Source organism: Callospermophilus lateralis, chromosome 4 (genome assembly GCF_048772815.1).
Source record: "Callospermophilus lateralis isolate mCalLat2 chromosome 4, mCalLat2.hap1, whole genome shotgun sequence".
In the NCBI taxonomy this organism is placed as follows: domain Eukaryota; kingdom Metazoa; phylum Chordata; class Mammalia; order Rodentia; family Sciuridae; genus Callospermophilus; species Callospermophilus lateralis.
In genome coordinates, this window is record NC_135308.1 from 86,098,867 (window position 1) to 86,113,010 (window position 14,144).

The 14,144-nt window shown below is 36.6% G+C and overlaps 1 protein-coding gene across 2 annotated transcripts in view; it reads left to right on the forward strand.

The window, feature by feature from the left end:
- Nucleotides 1–14,144, forward strand: part of Pik3c2g (phosphatidylinositol-4-phosphate 3-kinase catalytic subunit type 2 gamma) — a 330,538-nt gene that overhangs the window by 44,670 nt on the left and 271,724 nt on the right. For both annotated transcript variants that reach the window (XM_076852711.1, XM_076852712.1), the window contains exons 6-7: nucleotides 10,418–10,488; nucleotides 13,802–13,865. In XM_076852711.1, the coding sequence (XP_076708826.1) occupies nucleotides 10,418–10,488; nucleotides 13,802–13,865 (135 nt within the window). The remainder of the gene's footprint in view (nucleotides 1–10,417; nucleotides 10,489–13,801; nucleotides 13,866–14,144) is intronic.

Genomic DNA, 14,144 nt, shown 5'->3' on the forward strand with positions numbered 1-14,144 from the left:
CCATGAATCACCCCTCACCTCACTGCAGGGATTTCAACCCTGTAACACACTGCCTGGCCTCCAAAGCTTTCCTTTGAAATCTTAATGGATGCCTGCAAAAACAACATCATGTGGACAATGCCAAGTTTTGTGCTGCCAGCATGAGCCATACATGGACCCACTTGAAACTAGTTGTGGTGGCCTCTGAGTACCTTGTTGTCTTAACACTGGAAAGTCATTCTGAAGTGGTCCTGGGTGCACAGGGTGTCTATCTCTGATGTCTTTCCTCAAATTAAAGTCTTTGAAAGAAATTCACACTTCCAGATCTCTGAGCCTACCAATGGGTAGGGTGGCCTTGCAGATTCCTGAGATATCTTGGAGGCATCCTTCCTATTGTCCTGGTACAAAGTGCTTGTCTTCTTTTTATAGGTGCCAATAACCACACAGTCCTTATCCAAAACTTATACCCATCCCTTCTCTGGCCAAGCTGTAAAATTTTCAAGTCATTCTGATGTTTCTCTTTTCTCCTGATTCTTACTATAAATCCAGTTAAAGGTAGCCAGTAATGTCTACACCACAGCTTGAATACTGAGCTGCCTTGAAATTTCCTCTGCTAGGTAACTCGTCTACCACCCTTGATCTCAGCCTCCCACAAAGTATCTGAGCATGATCAAAAAGCATTCAAATTAATTGCCATGGTGTAACATTTAGCCTCTGGTCCAGTTTCCAATAGAAACTCACTTCCCAATAGAAACCTCACCTGCATCACCTTTACTCTTGGCACTCCCATCAGCAGCCTGGTGTTTGAGCCCAAAGCAAAATCACAAGGTAAGCTCTGTTTACAGCATGCTAGGTTTTCTCCAGACCGTTCCTCCAAATATTTCCAAAATCTTCCTGTAAACCAATTCCAAAGGCTTCTCCACATCATCAAGTATACAGCAACAACAAAGACCCCAATTCTCACTACCATTTTTCTGTTGGTCAGCCTTCCATTACTATAACAAATGCCATAGTCATCCTATAAAGGGGAAACACCTATTTTGGCTCACAGTTTTAGAGTTTCTACCCATGATCACTTGGCCCTAATGATTTTGATGCTATGGCAAGGCAGCATATCATGACAGCAGCAAATGTTGAAGCAAAAATCTGAAATCTCATTAGGAAACATGTAGAAAAAAAAATACTGAGGACAATACCTTTCAAGTGTACTCCTCCAGAGACCTTAAAACTTCTGACTTTACCCCCCCCCCCGCCCCACTTAATGACTCCACCTTCCATTAATGCCACTGTGGGGATGATATCTTAAATACATGAGCCTTAGAGGAATACTCAGATCCAAATCAAAGCAATCATAGTGTCTGTTGATAGGTCAACATTTTGATACATAACACTTTTTCTTAAAACTTTTAATACACAGAAAGCAGGATAAATTATACTCTCGTGAGCAAATATTTGACAAAAATAAATGAACAAAAAAAAGGATAATTGCCTTCTTTCATTTTTTTATTGGTTGTTCAAAACATTACAAAGCTCTTGACATATCGTATTTCATATATTATATTCAAGTGGGTTATGAACTCCCATTTTTACCCCAATTACAGATTGCAGAATCACATTGGTTACACCTCCACATTTTTACATGATGCCATATTAGTGACTGTTGTATTCTGCTACCTTTCATACGCTCTACTATCCCCACTCCCCTCCCCTCCCATTTTCTCTCTCTACCCTATCTACTACAATTCATTTCTCTCCTTGTTTTTTTTCCCCATTCCCCTCACAACCACTTATATGTAATTTTGTGTAACAATGAGGGTCTCCTTCCATTTCCATGCAATTTCCCCTTTCTCTCCCTTTCCCTCCCACCTCATGTCTCTGTTTAATGTTAGTCTTTTCCTCCTGCTCTTCCTCCTTGCTCTGTTCTTAGTTGCTCTCTTTATATCAAAGAAGACATTTGGCATTTGTTTTTTAGGGATTGGCTAGCTTCACTTAGCATAATCTGCTCTAATGCCATCCATTTCCCTGCAAATTCCATGATTTGTCATTTTTAGTGCTGCGTAATACTCCATTGTACATAAATGCCACATTTTTTTATCCATTCATCTATTGAAGGGCATCTAGGTTGGTTCCACAGTCTAGCTATTGTGAATTGTGCTTCTATGAACATCGATGTGGCAGTATCCCTGTAGTGCACTCTTTTAAGGTCTTCAGGGAGTAGTCTGAGAAGGGCAATAACTGGGTCAAATGGTGGTTCCATTCCCAGCTTTCCCAGGAATCTCCATACAGCTTTCCAAATTGGCCACACCAATTTGCAGTCCCACCAGCAATGTATAAGAGTACCCTTTTCCTCACATCCTCACCAGCACTTGTTGTTGTTTGACTTCAAAATGGCTGCCAATCTTACTGGAGTGAGATGGTATCTTAGGGTGGTTTTCATTTGCATTTCTCTGACTATTAGCGATGGTGAGCATTTTTTCATGTACTTGTTGATTGACTGTATGTCCTCCTCTGAGAAGTGTCTGTTCAGGTCTTTGACCTATTTGTTGATTGGGTTATTTGTTTTCTTATTGTTTAATTTTTTGAGTTCTTTGTATACTCTGGATATTAGGGCTCTATCTGAAGTGTGAGGAGTAAAAATTTGTTCCCAGGATGTAGGCTCCCTATTTACCTCTCTTATTGTTTCTCTTGCTGAGAAAAAACTTTTTAGTTTGAGTAAGTCCCATTTGTTGATTCTAGTTATTAACTCTTGTGCTATGGGTGTCCTATTAAGGAATTTGGAGCCCGACCCAACAATATGTAGGTCGGAGCCAACTTTTTCTTCTATCAGGCACAGAGTCTCTGATTTGATATCAAGCTCTTTGATCCATTTTGAGTTAACTTTTGTGCATGGCGAGAGAAAGGGATTCAGTTTCATTTTGTTGCATATGGATTTCCAGTTTTCCCAGCACCATTTGTTAAAGATGCTATGCTTTCTCCATCACATGCTTTTAGCCCCTTTATCAAATATAAGATAGTTGCAATTTTGTGGATTGGTCTCTGTGTCCTCTATTCTGTACCATTGGTCCACCGGCCTGTTTTGGTACCAGTACCATGCTATTTTTGTTACTATTGCTCTGTAGCATAGTTCAAAATCTGGTATCGCTATACCGCCTGACTCACAATTCCTGCTTAGAATTGCTTTTGCTATTCTGGGTCTTTTGTTTTTCCATATGAATTTCATAATTGCTTTATCTATTTCTATAAGAAATGCCCTTGGGATTTTGATTGGCATTGCATTGAACCTATAGAGAACTTTGTGTAATATTTCCATTTTGATGATGTTAGTTCTTTCTATCCATGAACAGGATATGTTTTTCCATCTCCTAAGGTCTTCTTCTATTCCTCTCTTTAGGGTTCTGTAGTTTTCATTGTATAAATCTTTCACCTCTTTTGTTAGGTTGATTTCCCAAGTATTTTATTTATTTTTTTTTTTTTGAGGTTATTGTGGATGGGGTGGTTGTCCTCATTTCCATTTCAGAAGATTTGTCGCTGATATACAGGAATGCCTTTGATTTATGTGTGTTGATTTTATATACTGCCACTTTGCTGAATTCATTTATTAACTCTAGTAGTTTCTTTGTAGACCCTTTTGGGTCTGTTAGATATAATATCATATCATCTGCAAACAGTGATAATTTAAGTTCTTCTTTTCCTATTTTTATGCTTTTAATTTCTTTCATCTGTCTAATTGCTCTGGCCAGTGTTTCGAGAACTATATTGAATAGAAGTGGTGATAGAGGGCATCCCTGTCTTGTTCCAGATTTTAGAGGGAATGCCTTCAGTTTTTGTCCATTCAGAATAATGCTAGCCTGAGGCTTAGCATATATAGTTTTTACGATGTTGAGGTAAGATCCTGTTATCCCTAGTTTTTCTAGTATTTTGAACATAAAGGGATGTTGTGCTTTGTCGAATGCTTTTTCTGCATCTATCGAGATGATCATGTGGTTCTTATCTTTAAGACTATTGATGTGGTGAATAACATTTATTGATTTCCATATATTGAACCAGGCTTGCATCCCAGGGATGAATCCTACTTGATCATGGTGCACAATTTTTTTGATATGCTTTTGTATTTGATTTGCCAGGATTTTATTGAGAATTTTTGCATCTATGTTCATTAGAGATATTGGTCTGTAGTTTTCTTTCTTTGAAGTGTCTTTGTCTGGTTTCGGGATCAGGGAGATGTTGGCCTCATAGAATGAATTTGGATGATCTCCTTCTTTTTCTATTTCTTGAAATAACTTGAAAAGTATTGGTATTAATTTTTCTTTGAAGGTTTTGTAAACTCTGCTGTATATCCATCTGGCCCAGGGCTTTTCTTGGTTGGTAGTCTTTTGATTGCTTTTTCTATTTCCTCCTTCGTTATTGGTCTGTTTAAATTGTGTCTATCTTCCTGACTCAATCTGGGCAAATCATATGACTTAAGAAATTTATCGATGTTTTCACTATCTTCTATTTTATTGGAATATAGGGTTTCAAAATAATTTCTAATTATCTTCTGTATTTCTGTAGTGTCCGTTGTGATATTGCCTTTTCATCCCGTATGTTAGTAATTTGAGTTCTCTCTCTTCTTCTCTTCGTTAGCATGGCTAAGGGTCTGTCAATCTTATGTATTTTTTCAAAGAACCAACTTTTAGTTTTATCAATTTTTTTGATGTTTTTTTTTTTGTTTGTTTCAATTTCGTTGATTTCCGCTCTGATTTTAATTATTTCTTGCCTTCTACTACATTTGCTGTTGTTTTGCTCTTCCTTTTCTAGGGTTTTGAGATGAAGTGTGAGTTCATTTATTTGTTGTTTTTTTCTTTTTTTGAGGAATAAACTCCAGAAAATGAATTTCCCTCTTAAAACTGTTTTCATTGTGTCCCATAGATTCCAATATGGTGTGTCTGTATTTTCATTTATCTCTAAGAATTTTTTGATTTCCTCCTTTATGTCTTCTGTAACCCATTGATCATTCAATAACATATTATTCATTTTCCAGGTGATGCAGGATTTTTTCTTCCTTCTTTTTTCATTGATTTACAGTTTCATTCCATTATGATCAGATAAGATGCATGGTATTATCTCCACCCCTTTATATTTACTAAGAGTTGCCCTATGACATAATATATGATCTATCTTTGAGAAGGATCCATGTGCTGCTGAGAAAAACGTGTATCCACTGTTAGTTTTGGGCGCTATTTTTCAATTCCTCTTCTTGTAATATTTTGCTCAAAATGCTTTGCAGTGCTGGTTTTCTGGCTGCGAATTCTTTTAACTTTTGTTTATCATGAAATATTTTAATTTCATTGTCAAATCTGAAGCTTAATTTTGCTGGATACAGTATTCTTGGTTGGAATCCATTATTTTTCAGCGTTTGAAATACGTTGTTCCAGGATCTTCTTGCTTTCAACGTCTGTGATGAAAAATCAGCCATTAACCTAATTGGTTTACCCCTGAATGTAATCTGCCTTCTTTCTCTCATAGCTTTTAATATTCTCTCCTTGTTCTGTATGTTGGATATCTTCATAATTATGTGTCTTGGAGTTGGTCTACTACGGTTTTGTATGTTTGGGGTCCTGTAGGCTTCCAGGATTTGGCAATCCATTCCATCTTTCATATCTGGGAAGTTTTCTAGGATTATTTCGTTCAATAGGTTGTTCATTCCTTTGGTTTGAACCCCTATGCCTTCTTCTATCCCGATGACTCTCAAGTTTAGTGTTTTTATAACATCCCATATTTCTTGGATAGATTGCTGGTGATTTTTTAGCATCCTTTCTGTGTTGACTATATTCTTTTCAAGTTGATACACTTTGTCTTCATTATCTGATGTTCTGACTTCTATTTGATCTAGTCTATTTGTAATATTCTCGTTTGAGTTTTTAATTTGGTTTATGGTTTCCTGCATTTCTAGGATTACGGTTTGATTTTTTTTTAAATCTCTATCTCCTGGTATAGCTCGTTCTTTGCCATTTGAATTTGCCTATTTAATTCGTTTTCAAAATATACTTTCATTGTTTGGACTCTGCTGTCTAAAGTCTTCTCTAAGATTCCGTTCCATCTGAGTTAGGTATGCCTTGAGTTCTTTCTCTGACCATTTTTCTGAAGCCTCTAGGTTCTCCTGTAAATTAAAGTTGTCATGCGTTGTTTGTAATCCTTTTTTCCCTTGTTTTTTCATGGTGCTCACGTTGCTTTCCAACTCTGTTTGACTGTTGTGTTTCTGTTTTCTTCCTTAAATTTGTTTTGGTTTTTATAGTTCCAATATCTCTCCTTTGTGTTGGGAGACAATGTTTAGAGATGTTGGATTTAATTGTGATTTAAGGTAAATTCATTAGTTTCATTTGAGGCCTACAGAATTTGATAGCATGTATAGAATTGAGGTTTGAACTTAGGATTTTATGTTGAGGACGGGTGCTTTGATGGTATGGAGGTTAGTGTATGTTAGCTTCTTTGGGGGGTTGCTCAGATGGAGGTGGATATTAACAAGAGAATAGAAAGGAGTACTTGGGGATAGTTAAGGGCTTAGGCGGACTATGGACCGATTCGTAGAATTCATCTATCTGCATTTAGTAAGTTGTATGTAATCTGGGTGGTCATGCTTAAGAGGAAAAATGGGGAAAAGGTAAGGAAGCAAACCAAGAAAGAGAGAGGGAGAGAGGAAAGAAAGAGAAAAGAATAGAAAAGAAAAGGATATGATAATAAAATAATAATAATAAAATGCAGTAAAATAGAAATTACATTTAAAAAAATAATAGTATAACTGTAGAAAAGAAAAAAATTAAAATTAAAATAATAATAATAATAAAATAAAATTTAAAAAAAAAGGAACACTGTTAGGCTTCTATTTTCTTCACTTCCAGTAGGTGGTGCTGTGCCTTCCGGGCCAAGATTTTGCCCTCTGGCTATAGAAAACAGTCCGTGTGAGGCCGCTCCCTCCTCCCACCACTGGTGTCTCTCAAAAGCTGTTAGCTTAGGTTAATTCCTAGTTTCTAGTCCCCTGGCTTCTCCTGTCAGCCAGGTCTATCCCTGTGTGATACCTCTTGGCAGTTAAAACTGCACTCTGTGCCTGCAGTTTCCAGGACATGGGGCCGTGGCTTTTGCGAACCAGCACCTTATTGTTTTGACTCCTTCTGCCAGTCCCTCCTCCTAGAGCTGGCGAAATGGGTTTTGTTTCCGCCGCTGATGGGAGGGAGGAGTTGGGGGTCAGGTGCCCTTGCCTTTTTCCCACGCCTCTACTCACTCTCACTCTGTTAATCCCGCCCTCGGGAAGCCGGGGAGAGATTTTATGTGATTTCCCCGCTGTATGGGAGATAGACTAAATGTCACAGACCTGTTCTATAGCTGAATGAGCTGCGATCAGTCAAAAACTGGCGATGGTGACGTCAGCTCTCCAAGATGTTGGCCACTGGCTTCCTCGGTGGTCTGGCCGGTGTGGAGAACTGAACTGGGCTGCTTCCTTCCCCTGTCTCAAACCCAGAATTCAGCACTGAGCACAGTGAGGGCACAGCCGGCAGGAGCCCACAGAATCCACAGTGCCGTATCTTTGCGTTGCTAGCTCGCCGTTTCCCCGGTGTGCACCGCAGTCTCTAGCAGCCGGGCAAGTTGCTGAATAAGCAGCTTGACCCTCCGTGCGGATAAATCGCTGGCGATTGAGCCCCAGTAACTGATCCTCGGGCGATGGAAATCCTTCCTCTAGGTTTTGGAGCACCCCAATTTTGCTGGAAATTCCTAACAAGATAGCTTTTAGCCATTCTAACTCGTCATTCACCCGCACAGTGATGCGGTACACGGGGGTGATGCACTCCATTCGCCGCTATCTTTTTTACCTCTCCTTCTTTCATTTTTTTATCGGTTCATTTTATACATAATATTAGGATTCATTTTGACATAATTAAAAATGTATAGAATTCAGTTTGCTCCAATTCAGTTCTCAGTACTTACTCTTACTCTCTCCCTCCTCCCTCAATTGCCTGATTTTAAAGCAGACTTTATAAAGGTTTTGGGGTGGAATCTATGTATTATATTAATCACTTTAATATACTGAGACAGCTTATCATCTTCTGATTCTTCTTCAGTAACTGAATTACCATATTTAAAATATCTGACCCTTGTTTTTAACATAGGCATCATAAAAAGATATGAATGTTTTCAATGCTACTTTTCAAAATGTTGTCAAAATTCTCTTGATTTTCAGAATTTAAGCTGTAAGCTAAACATTTGTGAGCAATTATATTGTCTCTCTAGCAAAACTATAAAAGTAGATTTATGGTGCTTTTTCACATAGAAATGTAATAATTATTATCATTTGACTAAATTTATCGACATCATTGCCTTTCAATAGATACTTTAGTGTTTTACCAAGCTCAACTCATCTTAGATGCCTTCCCTATTTGAAACTTGATTATATTATACTAAAATATGACAATTTAATTCTTGTTCTGAGAGACTGTTCATTTAGCAATTTGATGGGCTTTAGAAACCATCCTTGATTTCAAAATCTTAAAACTCCTACATTGATTAGATGTGATGTAAATGACTGAATCTCTTTTTAAATTTTTGCTCTCTTTTTATCTTTCTCTGAGTTGATCAAAAGTGTTGCCAACATTGTAGATACTAATCATAAAAACAAGATTTGCTTCTAGCTCCAGGGGAATATTCACAGAACAATTATGACAACAGAATTTTTAGATGAAAATACAGGTTTGACATTTTTCTTACGACCAAGGCATGGTCTTCAGCTTTGAAGAAAAGTAAAACACACAGTTTGTTACATATCCAGCTACTGAAATTCTTATCCACCCTTCTGAGAAATTAAAAAAAAAAATAGTTTTAGTAAATGGCAATACAACAAAGGCTAATTTTTTCCACCCCAAGATATTTCTGTAAACCAAATAAGATGGGTTTACAATAAATGTAAGTATGACATACAGAAAGATACAAATAACTATACATATGTATATATTTTAAGTTTGTTTTTCAATACATAACAATTTAAATTTTATATTATTTATACACATGCTTTGATTTTACTATATGAAAGAGGGGATACCAAGATATTACATTTCTAAACTTAATACTGTTTTTTAAACTGTTTTTGTCTTTATAGTTCCCACCCTTTTTGCTGAACAATATAAAGTGTGGCCTTCTCGGCCACATATAAAGAAATTATCTTATTGCTGTCACACTTTCTATTTTAGCTATCCCCATACATTGCATACATCCATGACTCTCTATGTAAATTTCTACAGTAAGCTTCACACTCCAAGTTCCTTAGCATCTCTACAAAGTATTTCTCTTTAAAACCATACACTTACAGCATTATTTTATACTAATGACCTCATTCTTTCCAAGTAACTTAGCTTCTTCCACACACGTACACACACACAAAAAAAAAAAATCATAAAAATTGATTCACTTTTGACCTTTAGCCACATACAGATTTCTGATGTTTTCCATCAGAAACTTTAATAGGCAATTTCAAAATCAACTGTGTGGCCGAGCTTGGTGGTGCATGCCTGTAATCCCAGTGGCTAGGGAGGTTGAGACAGGAGGATCGAGAGTTCAAAGTCAGCCTCAGCAATGGTGAGGTGCTAAGCAACTCAGTGAGACCCTATCTCTAAATAAAATATTAAAATAGGGCTGGAGACACACAAGATTACATATACCCAAGCAATAAAGAACTTATCAGATTTCAACTTTGTTGCCACCGTGTAGTCAAATAGTGCAATTATGATGGAGTATATTACATTATATCTGCATAGTTACATAGTTTTATGGATACCTAGTTAAAAAAAAAAGCTAGTCAAGGAGTTAAGGTGTGTGATAGTGTGTTTGTGTATGCATGTGGGCCACAGGACTGAAAATAAACTGGCAATTGATGTGTCCCAGAATTTATACTTATCATATTCTGTCACCCATTAGCATAATATATTGTTCATGAAAGAGAAAGCTTTCTTATGCTGACATTTTGGTGGTAAGATGCTGAAAAATGGAGGAATTTACTATCTGTCTTCTGCCCCACACGGCCAAATATCATCTTAGATTGCCATGGCATGCACGCTTGCCCTAAATGAAGGAAGAAAAAAAAAAAAAAGAAGAGAAAGTTCCTACGTGGGAAGAACTGGTGACTAAAAGCCTGCCTTTTTACACACTAGTAGAAGTTAATATTTGACCTTGGTGATGCCAGGATGTTTTTCAACTGTCTTCTCAATTTAGCCTCAACCTAAGCTCAGCTTTCTGTTTCACTACTGAAAAGAAGGCTTGTACAGTTAAGGAGAGTCTTTAAGAAAAAGCATAAAAATGATGAATGAGGGTTATCAACAGAGGTGAATAAAAAGACAGCAGGAAGTTGCAGACCTATTTTTATCTGGCAGTCATTCCTATTCACTCTATAAATATTAATATATCCTGCTGTCTACAGAATGAAGACGACCACTGTCAGTTTCACCCAAACCAACTTCTAGAGTTTACACACGTTTGGAAAGTATCCAGGTAAGACATTTTACTTCTATTCCAAGACGGCTTTCTGACTGAGTTCTCACATGCCAAATCACAATATTTTTCAGTTGATTGTAAAGACTGTCCTTTCACTAGTACCATGGAAGCTATTGTACTTTTAATAGATATCTCCCTTTGGCAAGTTCTGTTAATAATTATCTGTTCTTCACAGCTTTTCAGATATATTTGAAGGGCTGCTAACACCTTCCAGAACAATCTAACATTCATTTAAAAATATCTCTGCTGCTGGTTATTACATTTTCAAGGATTTTTTTTCTCATTCATTTTGTGAATTTGGGTATGCATGTGTCACTAAGCTCTTTGTAAAACTGAATTTCCATACTTTGAAAGTCACGATCCTCTACTTAAAATTCTGGAGCTCCCTGAATGTAATTGGTATATCATAAACAGACGAGAGTAAATTCGTATCAGAAGACTCAACTGACAGGAAACGAACATATCCTAATTGATTCTTTTGACTAAATATATGCATGAATTATTTGGAAGAATACACCTATTAGGAAGCTAAATTGCTACAGTCAGGGTATATCTGGAACTAAATTCTTCTGAGCTGAACCAGCAAAAAAAATGTGTTATGGGAAATATATTTCATAAATCTCTAAAGCAAAGCCTGATATAAAATAATAGTCATCACTTTGTGGAGTTATTATACATTTTGCATGCATTATCTCCTCTAATTTCTGCCCTCCCACAAATCCCATGATAATGCATATTATTCTACTTCAAAACCAAACAGACTGAAGTTTGGGGAGGTTAAATAACTTTCCCAAGGCCACTCAGGTCACTAGTGGCAGGAGTAAAATCAGATCTATCTGAAATATTCAAAGGCCATGTTTTTTTCATTAAGCTATGAATGTTTTCCACGTGTGTCCCACTTTCTACTTCCCTTCCCAAAATTTTCAGCCTCACAGTATAAAATTATAGAATGGCTAAGACTAGAAAAGACATTACACATAAGCTCACTCAAAATTTTATTTTGTAACTAATTATAAGGATTGGGTCGCATAGCATTTTAACTGTCAATATAACACATTAGCAAAGGCTATAGTTTCCTTTTAACAAAATAAATTTATTCAGGAATGGCGGGTGCGGGGAGAGATAGAAAAAAAGAAATCAAATGTGACAAATTCTTTAAAAGTGGGAATGCCTAGGAGACAAGGCATTATTTTGAACTGGTTTGGTGGGACACCAAAAGGCAAGAGGCAGAGGCTATGAGAAGAAAGTGAAAGCCAGGATGAATTCACTCTGCTCTTGTCTTACACCTGCCACTGCCTGTCCAGTGTCCACAGGGTTAAAAAAAAAAAAGGTTCTACTTTGGTAAGGCATAAAGGAAACCAACCAGAGACTACCTAGAATCAGATTTAACTCCTTCACTCTTTCCCTTCAATCCAAGAGCAGTGAACCACCATCTGGGAGATTTCACCTCCCCGTGCTACTTTGGTAAGGAAACTTAAAAAAAAAAAAAAAGAAAAAGTTGAAAAGTTTCGCTAGCTATCATACAGAATGAATGTTGCAGCCATGACAAAAACCAAGTCTCTAACTCTCAAGGAGTGTTTATTCTACTTCCTTTATATTCCAAACTCAGTCCCTTAGATTTCTTCAGTGTTATCTAGTGCAGGTCTATTCACGGCCTCCTTAAGGCCAGTGTGGGACTTTGCCTTCTGTGAGACTGTGCTGCTCTGCCTGCCTTTCTCAACCCACTTGATGGTGTCATCAGAAAGTCAAATGCTAGACAGCAGCTTATATTTTTGTTTATTCTATGACTCAACTACCTTTCAAAAAATGGGAACTTCACTGACCATCACTGTTTCCTAGTACTTGTTCTATAAGATATCATACCTTAAAGTTAAGTGTTGAAATCAGTGCAGCTCTGGTGGATTTTTAATTTTAGAAATAGGTTTTTATATGAAAATGCACTACTGCTTTTCTACCCCTCCATTGACATCTTCTATGTAGTTTTTCTTTGAATTGACAGATGGACTCCCCCTAACGAGATAATGTAATAAGAGTGAGGAAGCAGCTGCTGTAAAACATATTGATTAGTTTTTAATGCTGTGTTTTTATTTTGTGCTGCTCATTATTCAATTCAATTAGGAGTTTTTCAGGACAAACAAGAAGATAAAGTTAATAATGTTTTGGAACATGTTTTGAAGAATGAAACCAACAAGAATCTCTGTTCTAATCATGAATATTCCAACTAAACATAGATAAAGCTGGAATTAAGAGAAGCTTAGGAAAGAAAAAAGCAGAGGTTTGGTATCAAAGACACTACTATTATAAATACATGCCATTAATTCCAAATGCAATTCTCTATAAGATTTTTCATATTTAACATTTCATGATGTTAGTGTTTGCCATTGTCTTCTTATGAATCCCTTTTGTGGGGCACCTAGTTTTTGTGAGAATGGCTTTGAACTCGAAATCCTCCTGCCTCAGTCTCCTGAGCCCTTGGGATTATAGGTTTGCACCACCATATCCAGCAAGCCTGTGCTTCTAACTGGCTATAAATTGGGGTCCCACAATTTCCTTATTGGGTTTGTCTAATTTGCTTGAGTGGTTCACAGAACTCAGGGAATCACATTTACCAGTTTATTGTAAGATATTTAAGAAGGATGCAGATGAAGAGATGCATAGAGCATTGGGGTGAGGAGCAGAGTTTCATGCCTTCTCCAGGCACAGTAATGTCCAGAAATCTCCAGGTGTTCAGTCATCCGAAAACCCTCTCCAAACCCTGTCCTTTTGAACTTTAATGGAAGCTTCATTACATAGCCATGATTGATTGAATTATTGACCATCCGTGTTCAGCTTAAACTTCAGCCCCTCTAATTCTGCTTGTGTCTGCCCAGTTTCTATTCTGAAGATATCCAGGGGTTCCAGCCACTCATTAGCATACAAAAAGATACTTACCACTTTGAAGATTCTAAGGGTTTTAGGAAATAGGGACCAACACCAGATATATATTTTATAAGATCACGCCTTTGCAACTCACATTTTGAATTAACAGTTATTTGATATGAAGATAAATCTTTGAAAGATTTGGTTAATTTGTCCTAACTTTTTTGGAGTGATAAAATGTTCACATATATTTATAGTCAGTCAAGTTATACAATTTTATATAGAACTTATAAAAATATTTTCAAAATTATATAAAGGGTAATCCCTTTTATACCATGTCTTTTATAGAATAATGAACCAAGCACAACTTGTGATAAATATTTGTGCTAAAGATAATACTAGATAAAATTTTCCACCCAATTTTAATTAAGTATTTTTTTTTCCTTTTCAGACAATGCCTCTCAACAGTAATCAAAAAGTATGATTTCCACCTGAAATACCTATTGAAAAACCAGGTATTGGCTTTTGTTATTTAATCTGTCAATTCAATAAGCATTCATTAAGCATGTTGTATTTTCCTGAAATATTGAAAGTTTCTGAAGACAAAGATGAATGACACAGAAAGTTTGTACTTGAGGAAGCTTTCATTCTTCTATGAACAAACAGACAAAAAGATATACGGAATGAAGTATTGTAAGTACCATGAAAGATGTGTGTATATGCAGGAAACATATAACAGGATTATTAGCTTTACCCATATTAAACTATGTATTGAAAAACAATTCAGTGTTTTC